Genomic DNA, 18,851 nt, shown 5'->3' with positions numbered 1-18,851 from the left:
GGGGGGGGGGGGGAGTGGGGGCTTCAGGAGAAGGGGACTTCCTGTCCCACTTCCGCCGAGGGGCTGGAAAGGCGATGAGCTTAATCGCCTTTTCACAGCCCCTCCCTGTAGGCGAGCGCCTGTCCAATCGGACGGCGCCGCTCGCGCATGCGCAGTGCCGCTCGCGCATGCGCAGTGGGTGCCCGGCCGTGAAGCCGAAAGCTGTCACTGCCGGGTGCCCACACTAGGAATGAAGACGCCGGACGGCGAGGGGGGGCGAGGAGCGGTGCCCCGGCCGGCGTGTCGCTGGAGCCGTGGAGCAGGTAAGTGTCTGTTTATTAAAAGCCAGCAGCTACACTTTTTGTAGCTGCTGACTTTTAATAAACTTAAAAAAAGGCTGGAACACCCCTTTAAAATTGGCCTGGGCCGGAAGGGGGTGAAAGTGCATGGAATTGAAATGGTTTAAAATGCTGACACCATTAAAATTTTTCACATCTTTACTTTCACACAGATTGCATTTAGCGCAACGCACATGTACACAACATTGAGGTGTGACCGAGGCACGTAGACAAGCATTGTTTTCTATGAGCCCTTGTGTTACCTGCATTGATCAAGTGCGGAAAATGCAGGTAACTGAACATGGTGTGAATGATCCCTGAAACTGGATAAAACGTGCATACTTTGAAGTCGGCGTGACTTGAAGTCGCACAGATATGAATGTTTTTTATCATGGGGTACGACTTGGCATGCGACTCTGTCCAAAGTCGCAGGATAAGACACACCCTTGGTGTGTAAAAAGCATTTTGTTGCTCATAAGGCCCATCGGCTTTTCACTTTCATGAGTTAATCTTACTTGAAAAATGAAAAGTTGGGCATAATTGATGCTCTTTTTTACAGAAAAAAATATTTTTTTTTTTTTTTTTGCTTTTGACTATTCCATGCTTAAGCAGTAGTACACTTTCTTATTAATAAAGGCCAACGTAAAGATATTTGTGTTTTTACATAAAAATGACCTTCTTGTGAGTGTAGGTTGAAAGACATTTATGGAATGCATGCATGTCTCTGGATTTGTCATTTGAGCGGAGGATTATGAGCAGTAAATCCAGAAAAGATTAAAAAATAAGGTCACATTGCCTCTTTGCATACAGTGATGCCACGTCCTGCAGATCAGTCAATTTATAATGCTCATTTTAGACCTTTTTTCTGCCTTTAAAAAAAAAAAAAAAAAAACATATTTGCGTACATTCACCACAAGCTTTATCGTCTCTAATGCTGCATACACAAGATCAGAATTTCCGACAACAAACAGCTTTTGGTCGGATATTCCGACCGTGTGTATGCTCCATTGAACATTTGCTTCGGAATTTCCGGCAACAAATGTTATGTTTGAGAGCTGGTTCTCAATTTTTCCGACAACAAAACTTTTTGTCGGAGATTCCGATCGTCTGTATGCCATTCTGATGCACAAAAATCCTACGCATGCTCGAAATCATTGAACTTAAAGTGGAGGTTCACACAAAAAGTGAGCCTCCGCTTTTTGGATCCCCCCCATCCGGTGTCACATTTGGCACCTTTTAGGGGGAGGGGGGTGCAGATACATGTCTAAGGCCTTGTACACACGAGAGGATCTATCCGCTGGTATTTATCCGCGGCTCGGTTCCAGCGGATAGATCCTGTGGTGTGTACGGCCCAGCGGATGTTTATCCGCGGATATTTAACGGGCGGATGAATGTCGAGCGGATAGAAATTACTTAGCATGCTAAGAAAACTATCCGCTGGAATCCTGTCCAGCGGATTGATCCGGTGGTCTGTACAGACTCACTGGATCAATCCGTCCGATCCCCTCCCTCGCATGCGTCGTAATGATTCGACGCATGCGTGGGAAGTCTTTACCTTCCAGCGTCGTGCACGTCGCCGCGTCATCATCGCGGCGACGGCGCGACACGTCACCGCGGATGAACCATCAGATCAAAATCCGCCAGAGGATTTATCCGCGGCAACGGTCCGGAGGACCGTTTCCAGCGGATAATCCTCTCGTGTGTACAAGGCCTAAGACAGGTATTTGCACCACTTCCGGGTTCTGACACGTCACAGAGAGCGGGGACCAGTGACGGCGCGCCGCGATCCTCGCGCATGCGCAGTAGGGAATCGGGCAGGGAAGAATGGCGGCGAAAGCTGCTGACATCATGGGCGCGCTGGACAGGTTAAAAGTCAGCAGGTGCAGTATTTGTAGCTGCTGGCTTAAAAAAAAAAAAATCGAGTGGACCTCCGCTTTAATTTTTTTCGGCTCATCGTTGACGTTCAGAATTTCCAACAACGTTTGCGTGACCGTGTGTATGCAAGATAAGTTTGAGCCAACATTCCGTCGGGGAAAAAAAATCTGCGGTTTTGTTATCGTAATGTCTGATCGTGTGTACGCGGCATAAGGCTTTTTTCTTTTACTCGGGTGTTTAAAGGGCGTAATGGTAAATCTATCCGGGAAATATGATAACCATGAGAAATGGCCCCATCCAGAATGTATTGTAGAACGTTTTAGAAATATTGTGAATTACGTGATTAGCTAAGTTTTTGTTTGTGAATCATCTCTGCCTCAGTAAACCAGCAGATAATTGTTATTGGCCTTTGGGAGTGACGAGCGCATGAAAATCGGCTGATAAAATGCAAATACTTTTCCATGGTGTCATTCCAGGCGCTCAGACACTGCTTTTTCCTGAATCTGATATACATCGTCGTTTCTATTGTAGGGCAGGAAAACAAATCAGAAAACAAACCATTTTGGACAGATCAGTGAAAGTATCCCATTCCCAGCTTGGTTGTTTACTACAGACGGCACCCTTTTACACAGTAACATATGAGAAAAGTCCTACAAGACTTGATACACATCCGTGTTCCTGCATAGCTGTTGGCTGTTGTAATAGAAGTACCGTGTTCAGTCAATTTGAAATGTGGTGTTACTTTTCATGTCTTGAAAATCTACCCATTTGTCTGTATATTGCAGCTAGTGTTGAACATTGCAGTGATTTGCATATCGTATGAGACCTTATCCAAGACCCCTTTCACACTGAGGCAGTTTTCAGGTGTTTTAGTACTAGGAATAGCACCTGTAAAGCGTCTGAAAACTGTCTCCCACACCGCCCAAATTTGAAGGCATGAGTGCTTTCACACTGGGGTGGTGCGCTTGCGGGATGTTAGAAAAAATCCTGCAAGCGGCATCTTTGGGGCAGTTTGGGAGCGCCGTATACACATCTCCCGAAACGCACCTGCTCATTGCAATGAATTGGCAGCATTTTGGAAGCGCCATGACACGGGTGTTTTTGACCTCTAGCTGGAGTAAAAGCGCCCTGCTAGCGGCCGAAAAGTGATGCTTAAACAGCTGTAAAGCGCGGCTAAGACGAACAGCTCTTTACCACTAACGCACGGGCGGCCCCAGTGTGAAAGGGCTCCAAGTGCTTTTGTTGGTAAAAAGGCTGGAGAAACGTGCCGGACAATGTAAATCTGCAGATGACAAGCAATAATAGTAGAACATGTGCTGAGCTGCCATTGTGCCTAAACCTGCATTCACAAGGTACTACAGCGTAGGCCTGCGTGAGGGTCGTGTTTACCTGCACATCCTTTCTGATGTTGGGACGCAGCGTTTGCATGGACACAGCCGCTGCGCCAAATTTGACATCTGTACAGGGTTTGAGTGCATGGCCCCCGAATGCAAACCACGTGTAAAAGAAAAGGGTAACGGTGCTCTCTGCAGGGAAAACCCGATCCATACACCAGGTCCACTCACAGGTGCCTAGGTTCAATGTATCCCATCACACTCCAATATAGCAAATAGTAAGAAGAGCCGGCAAGACTGTAATCCTTGAAGTGTCGTTTATTGGTACATCAGAATGACAGTAAAACAATAGCTTTGATGCGTTTCAACAATAGCCTTAGTCGTAGCTACATTATACAAAAAATTGGGCTAACTTTACTGTTTCCTTATATTTTGAATTCCGCGCCGTTACGCCGCTTGAGATACACTACGCCGCCGTAACTTACGGCGCAAAATCTTTATGGATTCGATTTAAAGCCAGGTAAGGTACGGCGGCGTAGCGTATCTCAGATACGATGCGCCGGGGCAGATCTTTGTGGATCTGCCCAATAGAGGCTGAATATGTGCAGGTAGTTTTAGCTTTATATTGCAGTGTATGCATTTATCAAATGATAATGCATCTGGAAGGTTTGGAGATTACCAAAACAGAATAGATCATGCAATTTGTGTGTGTGCCCCCAGTGTGGTTTGTATGTGTAAGAACAGGATTGTTAGGGCAGTAAAAAAAAAAAAAATATATTATTTGCATTTTTCATAGGATTCATATTATTCAGTATAGCCATGGTTAGGATTACAGCAGTTGCATATGCAGCAGTTCTTGTTCAGAATAATACTCAAGGAAAGCAGAATGTAGCAGAAGTCCACTTCATGAGCTTTTTCTCTTTCAAGTGTTTCATGCAGACTTTATAAACACCGCTCAAGCTGAAATTCTCCAGATGGCTTCCTGTCTGAGGGATTCCGCATAAAGCAGTCATGTCGGCCTTTTTTTTTTTTCACTTTATTGTACAGAATAGAACCTGATAACATGGACTGACTCCTACTCTAAACTAAAAACTCAGCCTCTGAGGAAAAGGTATGGGTGGTAGTAACACATTATTATTATTATTATTATTATTATTATTATTATTATTATTATTATTATTATTATATAGTGCCAACAGTTTGCGCAGCACTTTACAATATAAAAGGGGACAATACAGAAACAATACAATTCAATACAAGAGGGATAGGTGGGCCCTTCTCTTGCAAGCTTACAATCTCTAATAGGGAGGATCTTGTGAAACAAAAGGTAGTGACTGTGAGGGATGAACTGATGATGGAAGTAGAAGATTCGGTTGTTAGCTGAAGGCAGGATAGGGCTTCCCGAAGAGATGTGATTACAGAGGTCGCCTGAAAGTGGACAGAATAAGAGATAACCAGACAGATTGGGGCAGTGAGTTCCAGAGGATGGGAGAGACTCTGTAGAAGTCCTGGAGAGGAGCATGGGAGGAGGAGACAAGGGAGGCAGAGAGCAGGAGGTCTTGGGAGGAGTATAGAGTTTGAGTGCTTTTTGGAGATGAGATATAGCTCAGGGCAGATTTGTTAATGGCTTTGTATGTTATTGTTCGTGTTTTTAATTGTATTTGTTGGGCAGTGGGAAGCCAGTGGAGAGAGGGTAGAGAGGGGTGGCAGACACTGAACGGTTGGTAAGGTGAATGAGTCTGACAGTAGCATTCATAATAGACTGAAGAGTGGATAGCTTGCGGAGAGGTAGGCCAATGAGGAGGGAGCTACAATAGTCAAGGCGAGAGAGAGAGAGAACGAGGGAGTGAATAAGTGGAAGATGTTATGCAAGTGAAGTCTGCAATATTTGGACAGCGGTTGGATTTGGGGCTGAAAGGACGGGTTGGAGTCCAGGATTACACCCAGCACCCTGGCATGAGGGGAGGGACTGATGGTTGTACTTATTGATCTAGATGGAGATAATCTCTGACTGGTGCTGACAGATGCTAGCTCTAGGTAGGGTGACCAGACATCCCCGGTTTCCAGGGACAATCCCCGGATTGAGGACACTTTCCCCGGATTGCATTTGAACAGGGGCTGGGGCAATTTCAAAGAGTCCATGCAGAATAAAAAAATAAAAATCTGAATTAAAGACCCCCGTACTGCCGCTCCTACTGGCTTGGGGGGGGGGGGGGGGTGTATTTTTTGTCCATTATCTGTGCCCCTTTCTGAGCGGAGGGAATATTTCTTCAGTTTTAGGTGCATGCCCATTCAGCTCGACCGCATTTTCTTCTGCCTTCGCTCAAGTCCCGGCCAGCCGCCTGCCTACTTATCTTCTTGCCTTCCCTGGCGGAGTGATCTTCCGCCACTCCCCACCCAGTAGTAGCCGGGGCCATGAGGCAGGCGATGATGGGCATTGAGTCACTGATTGTCGCCATTAGTAATAAAAAAAAATCTGTCCCGGATTTAGAGAAGGGATCACCGCTCCAGGTGGGTCACTATGTAGAGATGGACTGACTCAGGATACTGTGGGTGCTGGCAATGCACTGGCCATGCATAATATATGAAGAAAGAGGATGGATAGCCGCACTCCAATGACCAAACGGTTGTCTTTTATTCAAAAAAGTACAGCAAGTACATCACTTCACAGGTGCAACAAATGAACAGGTAGATATCTGACGCGTTTCGCACTGAGCTAGTGCTTAATCATGGCTAGCCATGATTAAGCACTAGCTCAGTGCGAAACGCGTCGGTATCTTATGCATATCTTATGCATGTCCCGGTTTTAATTTTAAAATTAATTTTAATTTGGTCACCTTTGCTATAGGACTTAACCAGAACGCCCAACCCCAGAAAAAAAAAAAAAATTTTTGAATAGGATGTGGAAAAGTTGGAATTTATGACAGACTTTATTGCTGTCTGTGACCCAACTGGGGACATTTCATCTCACTTTGTGTTTTCTGTGACATCAGAACAAGAAATGAGGGAAAGTTTGTATCCAGAACAGGAACCCCGATAAGAATCGGGCATACTGTATATTCTAACCATTCACCATTGTACTGAAATGGCTGTTATTACTTTTATGTTTTAGAGATTTCACTTATGATAAGTTTAAAGCTCCCAAATGGGAACATAGACAGTAACAAATACCTGACAAAGGTTTTATGTTTTCCCAAATCATCCCCTTGCCTACCAAAGTCCACTATAGCAGGCCAGAAGGCCCTGTAGTGGAGGTAGAGGTACTGCAGGGCAGGGTGTCTGCTGGGTTGCAGTGGATAACACTTACCTATAAAGAAGAATTCCAGGCATGGTATTGTTTTACATATTTTATTGGTCCAGCTTGGACCAATGTAAATTTGTATATACCATGCCTGGCCTATGCCCCTTGAAATCGCTGAAGTATGTCCACTTGCTTTCCGGTCCTATGCTGAACGACCGGCTTGATGTATTGTGAACATAGGACATTGGCCGCTCAGTAAGGGCACCGTTCAGACAATGTTTTGCATCATCTGAAAGCATGCAAAGCCTTTTCTGATTACACAAAGTGAAGAAGCGGGACAGTGATGTCCGACATTGCCCAAGTTGGACCAACGTAAAAATATCTGATGCCTGGAATTCTTCTTCAGATGACTCCACCTTTTGTAAAATTAAAACTTTTTATTTTTTGATAAGATTGTAAACAAGAGATACAGCAGGCAATACCAGGCTATCTCTTCATAGTAAGGGTTTAGTCCCTTATGGCAAGATATATGTGTATAATAATATATATATATTTTTTTTAACAGAGCCTAGAATGAGGGACATCCTAACCGGCCAGTGAGGGGAAACCACTAAAAGAGAGCATGAACATACACTAAGGGGCTGTGGAGCTACACTACGGATTGCGGTTTGAAGTAAGTGAGCATCACCTGTTTTGCAATACACATGCAGCCTGGCTTTTGACCTCAATATGGGGTTGGCACATAGCTGGGGCAGTGGCGGCTGGGGGGTTCCTCTTTGGGGGGGGGGGGGGGGGGCGGCAAACAAACGCCCCTTCCCCCCCAGTGGCATGGCCCTGGCCCATCACTTACTCGCTCATGTGGCAGGGCTGTGGTGTCCTCTTCTGGAGTGCAGGACGTGCCGGCTCCAATGTCCGTTCTTCCAGCTTCCTCCGCCTTGTGTCTTCCGCCAAGGCGATAGGCATACAATAGGATCGCCTGACTCTTTGGCAAATCAGGAAACCGGTCTCGCAGAGGAACTTTAGTGTGAGAATAGCGAAAATTGATTTGCTAGGGTCACACAACTGGATGGGCTTTGCGCTCCGAGCTCACCTTTTTTTTTTTTTTTTGTAAGCCTATTGGAGCCTCTAATATGGTGCTTCAAAAAAACACCTTGCCGCATTGGAATCCATGGTATGTGGATCAGGGGGCCGGACGCATTGATAGTGGAGGCTGCGCCTTCTATGGACGGGTCGCCACTGAGCTAAGGTCTCACTTTTAGGACCCTTTCACACGGGTGATCCGATTTAGTTCTGCCTGTCAGATGGACCTGATCGGAAGGGCCATGTATTCCTATGGACTGGTAGGTGTAAACAGACTTGTTTTTGTTTACAACTGTCTACCTCTGCGTCTGATCAGGCCCCCTAAAGGCAATGAAGGAGGACTGTCCTTTTACATTTTTGTGGACTGGATTGGAGGCAGCCTGGTGTAAACAGACAGTGGAGTCCTGGCCGCCTATAGAGCGGAGTCTGTCCATGTCCACTCTATGTAATCTGAGTGGGCACAGACCTGACATCTGCCTTGCTCATCAGAATGCAAACTGCCCGTGTGAAAGGCCCTCTTGTAGGGATTTGGAGACCTATGCTGGCCACACATGGCTAAATTTTCCTGCTGAATTGGCCCAAATTCAAGTTTTTGTTTGGCCAGCATAAGTCTTCCGATCACCGACTTTGTACTGGTACATAGGTGTTGGCACTAGAATCTTGGATCTGAAAAAAATGAAGGAGTCAAATGAAAAATTATTGGTCAAACAGTGACTGCGGCCAGATAGAGATGGACAACAATCCATCCGAACATTGTGCTGTGACTTCAAGTGGATGTTATGTGATCTTTGGGGAAGGTAATAGGACTCCTAGTGATTTCTCTACATTTTCTTAGGGTGACCGTGCTTTCAGAATTTCACTCCTCCACCTCTGCTGTGATGTGAAATATGTTTGTAAACCTTATTTTGTAAATTTAGCTTTCAGTCTATTTTTTTTTTTTTTTTATGTCAATCTAATTTGTTTACTGTACCTTTTTTTTCTTCTGCCATCTAAACAGCATTGTACTCTTGTTGAAATGTAAACAGCCACTACCTCATTTCACCTCCCTGGGCTGTCACAAATGTATAGGACAGCGAGGTCTGCACAACGTCTCACTTCTTCAGAACCTCAGTGTTAGTGGCCTTGGCTGGCTTTCTTTAGATCAGATTGCCTATGATCTATTTTTAGTAAGCCTTCAGTCAAACTGTGTCTACCCATATAAACATTTCACATGAATGAAAGGCTAATGCAGCTCCTTTATATTGTAGACAGGTTAGAGGGATTTTGACTTTTTGTTTACATTTCATTTGCATTTCACACATTTGTTAGGAGATGGACTAGAATAATTAGACAAACAGAAGTAATGTGTTTAGTATTTGCTGTGGACGTATGAATATGAGAAAAGAGCAGGTCTAGCCTGTGATATGATGTAGCAGCTCCCGGTAAAATATAAGAGAAAAAAGTATTCGAACCTTATATGCAGCTTACTTACTACAATATTATTGCTATTAATTTGCCCTTATCTTTTGTATCTATCTGATCTCCTCCATTTTTAAATCAAAAGCTTAAAGTCTCTTCTCTGCCACTACAGAAGAGGGTCTAAAGTCTATGCAACATACACTTGTCACCTGTATGTATATAGAAGGCTTGCCATTGCCTATGCATATGCAGAAGGAAGTATGGGGCTGTCAGTACTGTATGTCCATCCAGGCGAATGGGAAGGTGCAAGAGTAAAGCCCCGTACACGATCCGAACATCGTACGAAAAATGCCACTTTCGAAACGATCGTACGATAATCGGATCGTTAGTCCAGGGCTTCCAAGAGCCGATCAGGACAGTTCATCCGATTTTATTCTATCGAACATGCACGGAATTTTTTTTCGTACGATGCCAGATCGTACGATTTTTGTTTAATCAGTACAGCTGTCGTTCGAAAATGCAATACAAATGCATTACAAGACATGACATCACTTACGATTTTTTTTATTCTGTTGTACGAGAATTTTCGTGACTTTAGTAAACTCATCCGATTCGACGTGAGATTAGCATACAAAAAAAACGGACGATCATTCGTCCGATAATAGGATCGTGTGTACCTGGCATTGGGGCCTTCACTAATTGTGTGGAAAGAAATGTCTGTAGCTCTACATCCAAGAGAAACATTAATTTCATGAAACAACATAAGTCGTAACGTATTGTTTAGTTTTGGCAAAGATTTTTTTTTTTTTTCCATTGTTGAGCTCATGTGTATCAAATTGTTGGGGGAGAGGGGAAGGGGGGGGGGGAATGTATAAAGCAGCGGTATAGTCATAATACATTCTCAGTGCTGCTTTAAATCAAAATTGAGTAAATAAAAATTATTTTGCACAGCTAAAACCCTACACCTCCAAAATGGAAGAGAAAGGTCAGGTGGAGAGCCTGGTCATCTGACCCATGAAAGTCTGAAAGTCTGATAACAAGCTCTCTTCCATTCACAGAGCTCTCTACTTCATTTAGCGAACTCTATTGGCATTGCAGGCGCTATCAATTTTTACAAATTAAAAACCAATGCTACAATTATATCAATTTGAGTTCAAAGTGGGGTCTTATGAACTCTCACCAGATCTACAGAACTATATATATATATATATATATATATATATATATATATATATATATATATATATATATATATATATATATATATATATATATATATATATATATATATATATATATATAATTACACACTGTGTTTCCCTGAAAATAAGCCCAGGCCATATATTAATTTTGGCAACAAAAGACACTATAGGACTTATTTTTGGGGTAGATATTATCATGTCATGTGCTGTCTTCTCTCCCTCCCTGCCTGTCAGGAATCCTGTGGTACCGTGTAAAAGTGCTTGTAAAATACTAGAATCCACCCTGTTGCAGTATTCTATAAGGTAAACTGTATTTGTTTCTGTAATCTAAATTTGCCACGATTGTGCCTTCTTATAGCGCCGCTGGGCGCTTCTGTGACCTGTCGGGGTTCTGCAGAGGGTGGTGGGCACGAGATACCCCGTTGACAGCTTGGAGAAGAGGAGAGCAGCATGAGATCAGCTGAGCACGGAGCTCTCTTCCCTTCTTTTGAGCACTGCAGAGAGGGGGGCCAAAAATCCCCCCCCCCCCCCCGCTGACAGCTGGGAGGAAAGGAGGAGAGCAGCCGGAGTTAAGCTGAGCGCTGGGCGGTGCTAAAAAGGTATGTGACACAATTAGATTACATAAACATACACAGTTTTCTTTATATACTACTGTAATATTATGGATTCTACCAGCACTTTAAACTGGGGCTTATTTTCTTTGTAGGGTTTATATTGCAGCCATTCCCAAAAAATCACAATAGGACTTATTTTCGGGGGAAACACGGTCCTCTGCTGATTGAAGTGTTCTGGCTCTAACTTGTCAAGGGGGTGTTGGTCCTTTTGCATAGAGAAGTTGGCCTGTCAGAGTACATTGACCAGTGGCCACTGATTTGATCAAACTTTTTCCAATACATTCCCTGTTTAATCGATTTTTGTTGAGTAGAGGAGGCCCCACACTGATCAATATTCGTCTGGTCCCTGCTGGACCTGCAGAATATCAATCAGTGGATAGTTGGAATAAAGGATAAATTCACTTTTACTAAAAAAAACAAAAACACAAATGCACATATTTTTGCAGGAAAAAAATGTGCATTTATTTTTTATTTGTTATCCAGGAGCCTGAAAAAAAATTTCACCCGTGATCAGTTGAGTCAAGCTTCTGCAGACAAGCTTGGCAGCTTTCTGCCTGTATTCATACATGCGGTCTGTTGAAGGCTGTAGGGCTTGTTAATGAACTACAAGACATCAGCTGTGGTGGATGTTGGTGTTTGTAGTTCATTTATCCGCAGGAAACTGTAAATGAATGATGCAGCTGTGTGGGCGGAGTCCCGCACAGCCACTCTGTTTTCAAAAAATGACAGCGGGTGTAGGGAGAAGATTCCCCACCCACTTTCACACTGGGGAGGTGTTGGGGGGGACAGGGAAACTGGCAGAAGCTGGAACATATTATATATTCCAGAAGGTGAACTTGGCCTTTTAAGGGTTCTACTCTTAAGAGTGCTAACAGGATACATGCTTTTCTGCTTGGGATGTGGCTGCTTTTCCAAGAAAAACTGTAAGACTTTGCACACCTTGTTTTTGATACATGCTTTTCTGCTTGGGATGTGGCTGCTTTTCCAAGAAAAACTGTAAGACTTTGCACACCTTGTTTTGATGCACCTGGAATCAGTTTAGCCAATTTAAACAAAGTTTAGATGGGCTTTAATCTAAATACCATTCCTCACCTTTTCTGAAAAGTGCATTACTTGTAGCCTTTAAAAACTGGTACAGCAGAAGCTCCCTGCATATGTCAAATTACCAGACTTATACAGTGCTTTTGAACTTCAGTCACTCAGCTTAAAAAAAGGAATACATGTTGTCTGAGTTGACATTCAAGGTGTTTAGGAAACTTTTATCTAAGTGGTGTCTCTATATTTAAAATGTATTATTTTATCCTGTAATTTCAATGTACTGTGAAACTCCCATGTTGTCTGTTTTTAGATGATGCTTAACATGGGTGCTCTTCAAATACTTTTTTTCTTGCACAAAGACTGCTCTGCAAAGTTTTTTTACTTTCTGGAACATTTTTTTAAATATTTAGAAGTTATTCCTGCACTGCTTGTAGGTGCATTCAAAGAATTTCATAGAGAAGCTTATCAACTAACTGTAGTAAACTCTGTGTTCCCTTCCTTAAGCTCTCCCCACCCTGTGTGTTTTACTATGCAGTGAGAGCTGCGGTTTGCTGCTGAAAGTTCTCAGTGGACAGTGGGTTTACTGCTGAGTGGATGGCTTAACTCCAAATCTAGAATATAAGCTCAGTTTTGGAAAGATTTTTGAAGAAGTGTTGTGAAATCTATACTGATATGTCGCTTGATAAATTTGTGATACGTAAGGAGATTGAATGGGAGAGCTGGGGAGAAGAGAGATAGATCTGGATTTTGTCGGTGTGCAGGTGATATTGGAAGGCATGGGAGGTTATCAATTGGCGAAGGGAAGAGGTGTCGAGAGAATAGGAGGGGCCCAAGGATGGAGCCTTGGGGTACCCCAACAGGAAGAGGAGCGAAGGAGTTGGTGTATGTGACGCTGAAAGTGCACTGGTATAGGTTAGAGGAGAACCAGGAAAGAGCAGAGTAGTGGAATGGAATTTATTGAGGAGGAGCGGGTGGTCGACTGTGTCAAAGGCAGTGGAAAAGACTAAGGGTTAGAGTATGGAGTATTGGCCATTGTTTTTAGCAGTTAGGCCCCTTTCACACGTACGGATCCTGTAAGGATCCGTGCCCTTTTCATCCGCTTGATCGACGGGGATCGCTCTGTTGATCCCTGCTGAGCCAGCAGATGACAGGGGGTCCCTGCACATTGTGCAGGAACCGCCCTATCAGATCTCCGCTCTCCTCTATGGGGGTATCGGATGAACACGGACCATCTGTCTCTGTTGACCCGATCCGATCTGCAGACGGATGGAAAAATAGGATTTTCCTCCGTCTGCAGAATCGAACCATAGCAGGGACCGATGAGATCGGGTGTCAGCCGATGTTCATCCGCTGACACCCGCTATACCATAAGGATACATGTACGACCGTGGACATTTCAATTCCACACAACTTACTGTTTCTCTGGGTTTTATATAAACTCCCCGTAAACCTTTACAGTCAGATTGATCTGAGCTCTTGCAGTGCCTCTGTGTTGACTACCCAACTTGTCTTGCTGCCCATTCTGTGATATGTTGCTTCCCTCTCTCTGATCCTCATCTCTCTACAAACCGTGCAAGTCCTAGACTGAAGAGTCATAGATATTTTTTTCGATCGTCAGAGATGTGCTCAATTAGGCAGCAGAGAACCTTCACTGGGCAGAATTTAGGATCGCTTTCCTGCATTATCAAAGGCCCAGACATTCCCATAAAAACGGTGGCAAGGAATTCCAGTGTAATTATTTTGTTCTAATATTTCTTATGTTTTTGTCTACTAGGGTTCACAGATGGGTCAAGGGCTTTGGAGAGTTGCAAGAAACCACCAGTTTCAGCAAGGATATCTAGATCACAGCTACCTGACTACAGATAATGACAACAATATAAACAATCGAAGAAATGCCCAGAGTGGCATAGACCTTTACCATCTGCTGAAAGCTAGAAAAACAAAGGATGATCATGGATTTATAAATCTTGAAAGGATGCCACCAGAGCTAAGCCTTACTATTTTATCCTATCTTAATGCCACTGACCTGTGTTTGGCATCATGCGTATGGCAAGACCTGGCTAATGATGAATTGCTGTGGCAAGGGTGAGTAAATCTATGCCGATTTAAATAGTGGAGTGAAAAACTGTGATGAAATTGGGATGTAAACTGTAACTTTAATCAGCTGTAATGTTATGTATTTTTAATAAATCGTTTTAACTAAAAACTTAGAATGTCTGTTAAAATGGTGATAATTTTGCTTCTTTAATGCTAAATTTATTATTGAGAATTTCTCCAGTCACCTTCCAGGACGGCACACCTGAGATGATGGGTTCCATCTGACAGGAAACACAATCAACAGAGTTTAAAAGGTCCCACCCTTCCCTCTGTCCCTCAGTTATTGATTGTGTTTCCCACAGGATGGCAGCGAAACAGTTTATTATTTATAGTAAAAAAGACAGAGGGCCATATTCTGAGTAAATATCCGCCTGCTTCGCTTAGGGCACTTACACTCCGCTGTCCCAACTTACTGGAGCAGGTGTTGTATTCCCCAACCACTTGCTCCATAAGTTGGGACAGCGGAGTGTAAGTGTCCCGGCGTAGCCTGGCGGATCTCCAAGGGGGCGGCTTCTATTCAAATGAAGCGCGCCCCCGATACAAAAGAACTGGGCATGCGCCGGGCTGCAAAAAGCCCAGTGCGCATGCTCCAGTTCTCGGCGGAAAACGTCAATGACGCCGACGTGTGCGTCATTGACGTAAAGTCGTATTCAAGAACGACTTACGTAAACGACGTATCCGACGAAAAAACACGACGGGGACCCGACGCCATCCGTAACATGGCCTACGCGAGACTTGCGGAAACTTACCCCTCATATAGCAGGGGTAAGTTTCCGCTTACGCAAACGACGTTAGCGACGGTTACGCGACGCGAACTCGTTCGTGAATCGGCGTAGAAGGATCATTTGCATACGCAAATGACTCCTTCACTTAAATGCCATCTAGCGGCGGCCGGCGTCATTGCATTTAAGATCCGCCAGTGTAAGTGACTTACAGATGGCGGATCTTAAGTGTATCTATGCAAAAATGATTCTGAGAATCAGGAGCATAGATACACGGGTCAAAAAAGGGAGTTACGATGGAGTATCCTGAGTTACTCCATCGTAACTTTACTCAGAATATGGCCCTAAGTTCTGGGACCAAGGTCTTCCCTCCTTGGATTATCTGACCAAAGAGCAGTCAGTGGGGGCTGCTTGGACAGATAAAAGCTTTAGCTTTATTCCAAGGGAGTCTCCCTTCTATCTTTTCTCAGGAAGCAAGGTATGCTGGGCTACTAGAAAGCTCCCTGAGAATACTGGCGGCATATGGTCAAGGTGATGTCCACAGTAGAATATCTGGGGTGGCTAATCGGCAAAGAGAAATCCTCCCTAGATCCCGCACAATCCAAGGTGTTTCTAGGGTACCGGGTGGACTCAGTGAACCAAAGGATCTTTCTACCACAAGAAAAGATCACCAAAGTGCAAAGAGCAGCCTCTGCTCTGCTTGGTACCAGAGAGACCTATCTAAGGACCATGATGAGGGTGCTGGGGCTCATGTCATCCTGCATCCCAGCGGTTCACTGGGCCCAATTCCATTCCCAGAAACTCCAGGGATTCCTTCTCTCCTCCTGGGGTGGGAGAAGAGAATCCCTGGACATAAGTGTCCCTTTCAGAAGAGGCAAGGTACTCCCTAGACTGGTGGCTCAGCGCAGACAACCTGTCGGAAGGTCGGTCCTGGACCAAACAGAATCCATTGATTCTGAATACAGACGCAAGGGGCTGGGGAGCTCATCTATATGCCTCATCTAGATCTCTGCCCAGGGTCCTTGGGATCAGGAGAAGAGCAAAGCCTCCTCCAATTTCAGGGAGCTGTTAGCGGTCGGAAGAGCTCTAAACTTTTTCAAAGACCAGGTCCTAGCAAGAGAAGTACAAATCCTCTCGGACAATGTAGTAGCGGTGTCCTACATAAATCATCAGGGGGGAACAAGGTCCAGCAGGCTGATGAAACTGACCCAGGAGATCCTGGGGGACATGGAGAAAAACATTCTCTGTTTCGGCGGTATATGTAAGAGGGTCCCTCAACATTCAGGCAGACTTCCTCAGCAGGCAGCCCATTCATCAAAGGGAGTGGGAGTTGAACAACAAGGTTTTCTCTCTGGTAAGCCAACACTTTGGCAGACCAGAAATAGATTTATTTGCCTGCAAGAAGAACAGGAAAGTCCACAAGTACCTCTCACCAGAGAGCAGGACGCCTACGGGATAGATGCCCTAGCATAGAAATGGGAGTTCACTCCAGCCTAGGCATTACCTCCTCTAGCACTGATCCCCCGGTTACTACAGAAGTTATCCAGGTCAAAAGGATACCTTATTCTGATCGCACCCTGGTGGCCAAAGCGAGCATGGTTCCCCACATTGAGAAGGTGGTCGATGGCTCCTCCGCTACATCTCCCGTCCAGACGCGATCTCCTCTCCCAGGGACCAGTGTTGCATCCCGATCCAGGTTTTCTTTCCCTGACGACATGGTGTTTGAGAGGGAGATCCTCAGGCATAGGGGATGCTCGGAGAAGCTGATTGACACACTCTTGCAAAGTCAGTCACAAGAAAAATATATGCAAAAGTTTGGAAAGTCTTCTCTCGCTGGGCTCAGCCTAGAGAAGGTCCTCTTCAAACAATCCCCATGGTCCTGGATTTCCTCCAAGAGGCAGTCGACCAGGGCTTGGCAGTAAGCGCGCTAATGGTCCAGGTTGCAGCCTTGTCAGTGTTCTTTGACCAGAGGCTGGCCCTGAACCCACTGGTAAAAAGATATTTGACAGCCAGGGAAAGGGTAACCCCGGTAAAGACAATCGGGTTTCCACCTTGGGATTTATCCCTGGTACTAGAGGCTCTAACCAAAGAGCCTTTTTGAGCCGGTGGCTCAAATTTCTCTTAAGTTCCTTTCACTTAAGATGGCTTTTCTTCTGGCAATCACGACAGCCAGAAGGGTTAGTGATTTACAAGCTCTGACTATAAAAGCCTTTTTTGTTGCTTCTAGAGGATAGGGTAATTCTCAGACAGGATCCTTTTTATATTTACCAAAAGTGACCTCTGAATTTCACAGGAGATTGTCCTCCCCTCCTTTTATCAGAACCCTAAAAATTACAAAGAGGCAAGGTTTCACTTATTAGATGTTAGAAGGTGTCTTCTAGCCTATTTCGATTGAGTGAGTTCAGGAGATCAGATCATTTGTTAATTAATTTCTCCGGTCAAAAGAAAGGGCTTCAAGCTTCTAAGCCTACGATAGCCAGGTGGATTAAACAGGCTATCGCAGTAGCTTATGAACAGTCAGGAAAACCCGTTCCAGCTCACATTAAAGCTCACTCAACCAGATCTCTGGCGACCTATTGGGCAGAGGGGGCAGGCGCTTATTGATCAAATCTGCAGAGCAGCAACTTGGATGAGCCAAAATACTTTCCTGAGGCACTACAGAGTGGAGCTGTTGTCCCCTCAGGACTTGGCATTCGGCAGGAAGGTCCTACAGGCGGTGATCCCACCCTAAGGTAGGCCTGAACTTCTTGCTCATCATCTCAGGTGTCAGAAGACACCTCCAGGAGGGAGTCTTTATGATAACGTTGGACCTAAAGGATGCCTACCTGCATGTTCCCATTTCCCCAAAACATCAGAAGTTCTTGAAGTTTGCAGTGCAGACACATTTTTGTGAAAGGGGTAGGGAGGTACCAAGGAAAGCAAAAAAATATGTTCCGCCATTACCTGTTGATCCTGCCAGTGAAGTCCACCTACTATAGCTGCCTGCAATGCTGTGGCAAGAGTGCTGCCCTACCTAAATTCGGAGCACAGTTGCCACTCTCATTTAGATTGTGCCCACTTGCACTACTGTGGGATGAGAAGATGTTGCAGGGAGTGTGGCTACCAGTCACTGTTGCTTGTCCCTTTTGGTAATCAGTAGCTGACTTGGCTCAGTCAGGGAAGGTAAAGGAAATCCTTTTTGTTTTTCTTTTTTGAGGATTGTGCATCATATAGTAACATCTCGGGCAGCTGCTTAGACTGTCATACAGGAGCTTTTAGATAAAAACATAAATGAAAAAATAATTTTCCTTGTTCCTGTGGGCAGAATCTTACTAATAACATGTCCAGATTTTTCTAACATTATCTTATTATTTATGAATCAATAAAAAGCACTAACAACTTATAAACTGTACTTCATTTGTATAAATTCCATTTTTAACTTTTTTATAACGTCATTAACCTTGGAATCATCATCCTTTTATATATGTAAGCCTGCCTTGTGATAAGGAAAACAACCTCTGTTCACAGTGAATTGTTTTGAAAGTTTATATAGGAGATAAGAGTTTAAAAAGTGAAAGTAGAGGGATTGAAGAGGAACTTCACCCAATATACCGTAATAAAAATTGCAACAAAGGGCACCTTTTTAGAAATGCTCTTCAACAGATCGCACAACAAGCTATTCCAAGGAAATTTTTAAATACCGTATATACTCGAGTATAAGCCGACCCGAGTATAAGCCGAGGCACCTACTTTTACCACAAAAAGCGGGAAAACGTATTGACTCGAGTATAAGCCTAGGATGAGAATGCAGCAGCTACTGTAAGTGGAAAAGAGGGTCAACAATGCCCATTTGCAGCCTCCCTCACTGTGTCCATCTGCATGCCTCGGCCTCCCTCACTGTGTCCATCTGCATGCCTCGGCCTCCCTCACTGTGTCCATCTGCATGCCTCGGCC

At 44.4% G+C, this 18,851-nt stretch overlaps 1 protein-coding gene across 2 annotated transcripts in view; it reads left to right on the top strand.

Annotated features, from left to right (window-relative positions):
- Nucleotides 1-18,851, top strand: part of FBXO8 (F-box protein 8) — a 56,176-nt gene that overhangs the window by 15,932 nt on the left and 21,393 nt on the right. The window contains exons 2-3 of one of the 2 annotated variants that reach the window (XM_040333473.1): nt 7,333-7,440; nt 13,874-14,184. In XM_040333473.1, coding sequence (XP_040189407.1) covers nt 13,883-14,184 — 302 coding nt within the window. In that variant the 5' untranslated portion in view covers nt 7,333-7,440; nt 13,874-13,882. The remainder of the gene's footprint in view (nt 1-7,332; nt 7,441-13,873; nt 14,185-18,851) is intronic. The other variant, XM_040333466.1, reaches the window with a different exon arrangement.

This window comes from Rana temporaria, chromosome 1 (genome assembly GCF_905171775.1).
Source record: "Rana temporaria chromosome 1, aRanTem1.1, whole genome shotgun sequence".
NCBI lineage: Eukaryota > Metazoa > Chordata > Amphibia > Anura > Ranidae > Rana > Rana temporaria.
This window is presented reverse-complemented; position numbering and strand designations above follow the sequence as displayed.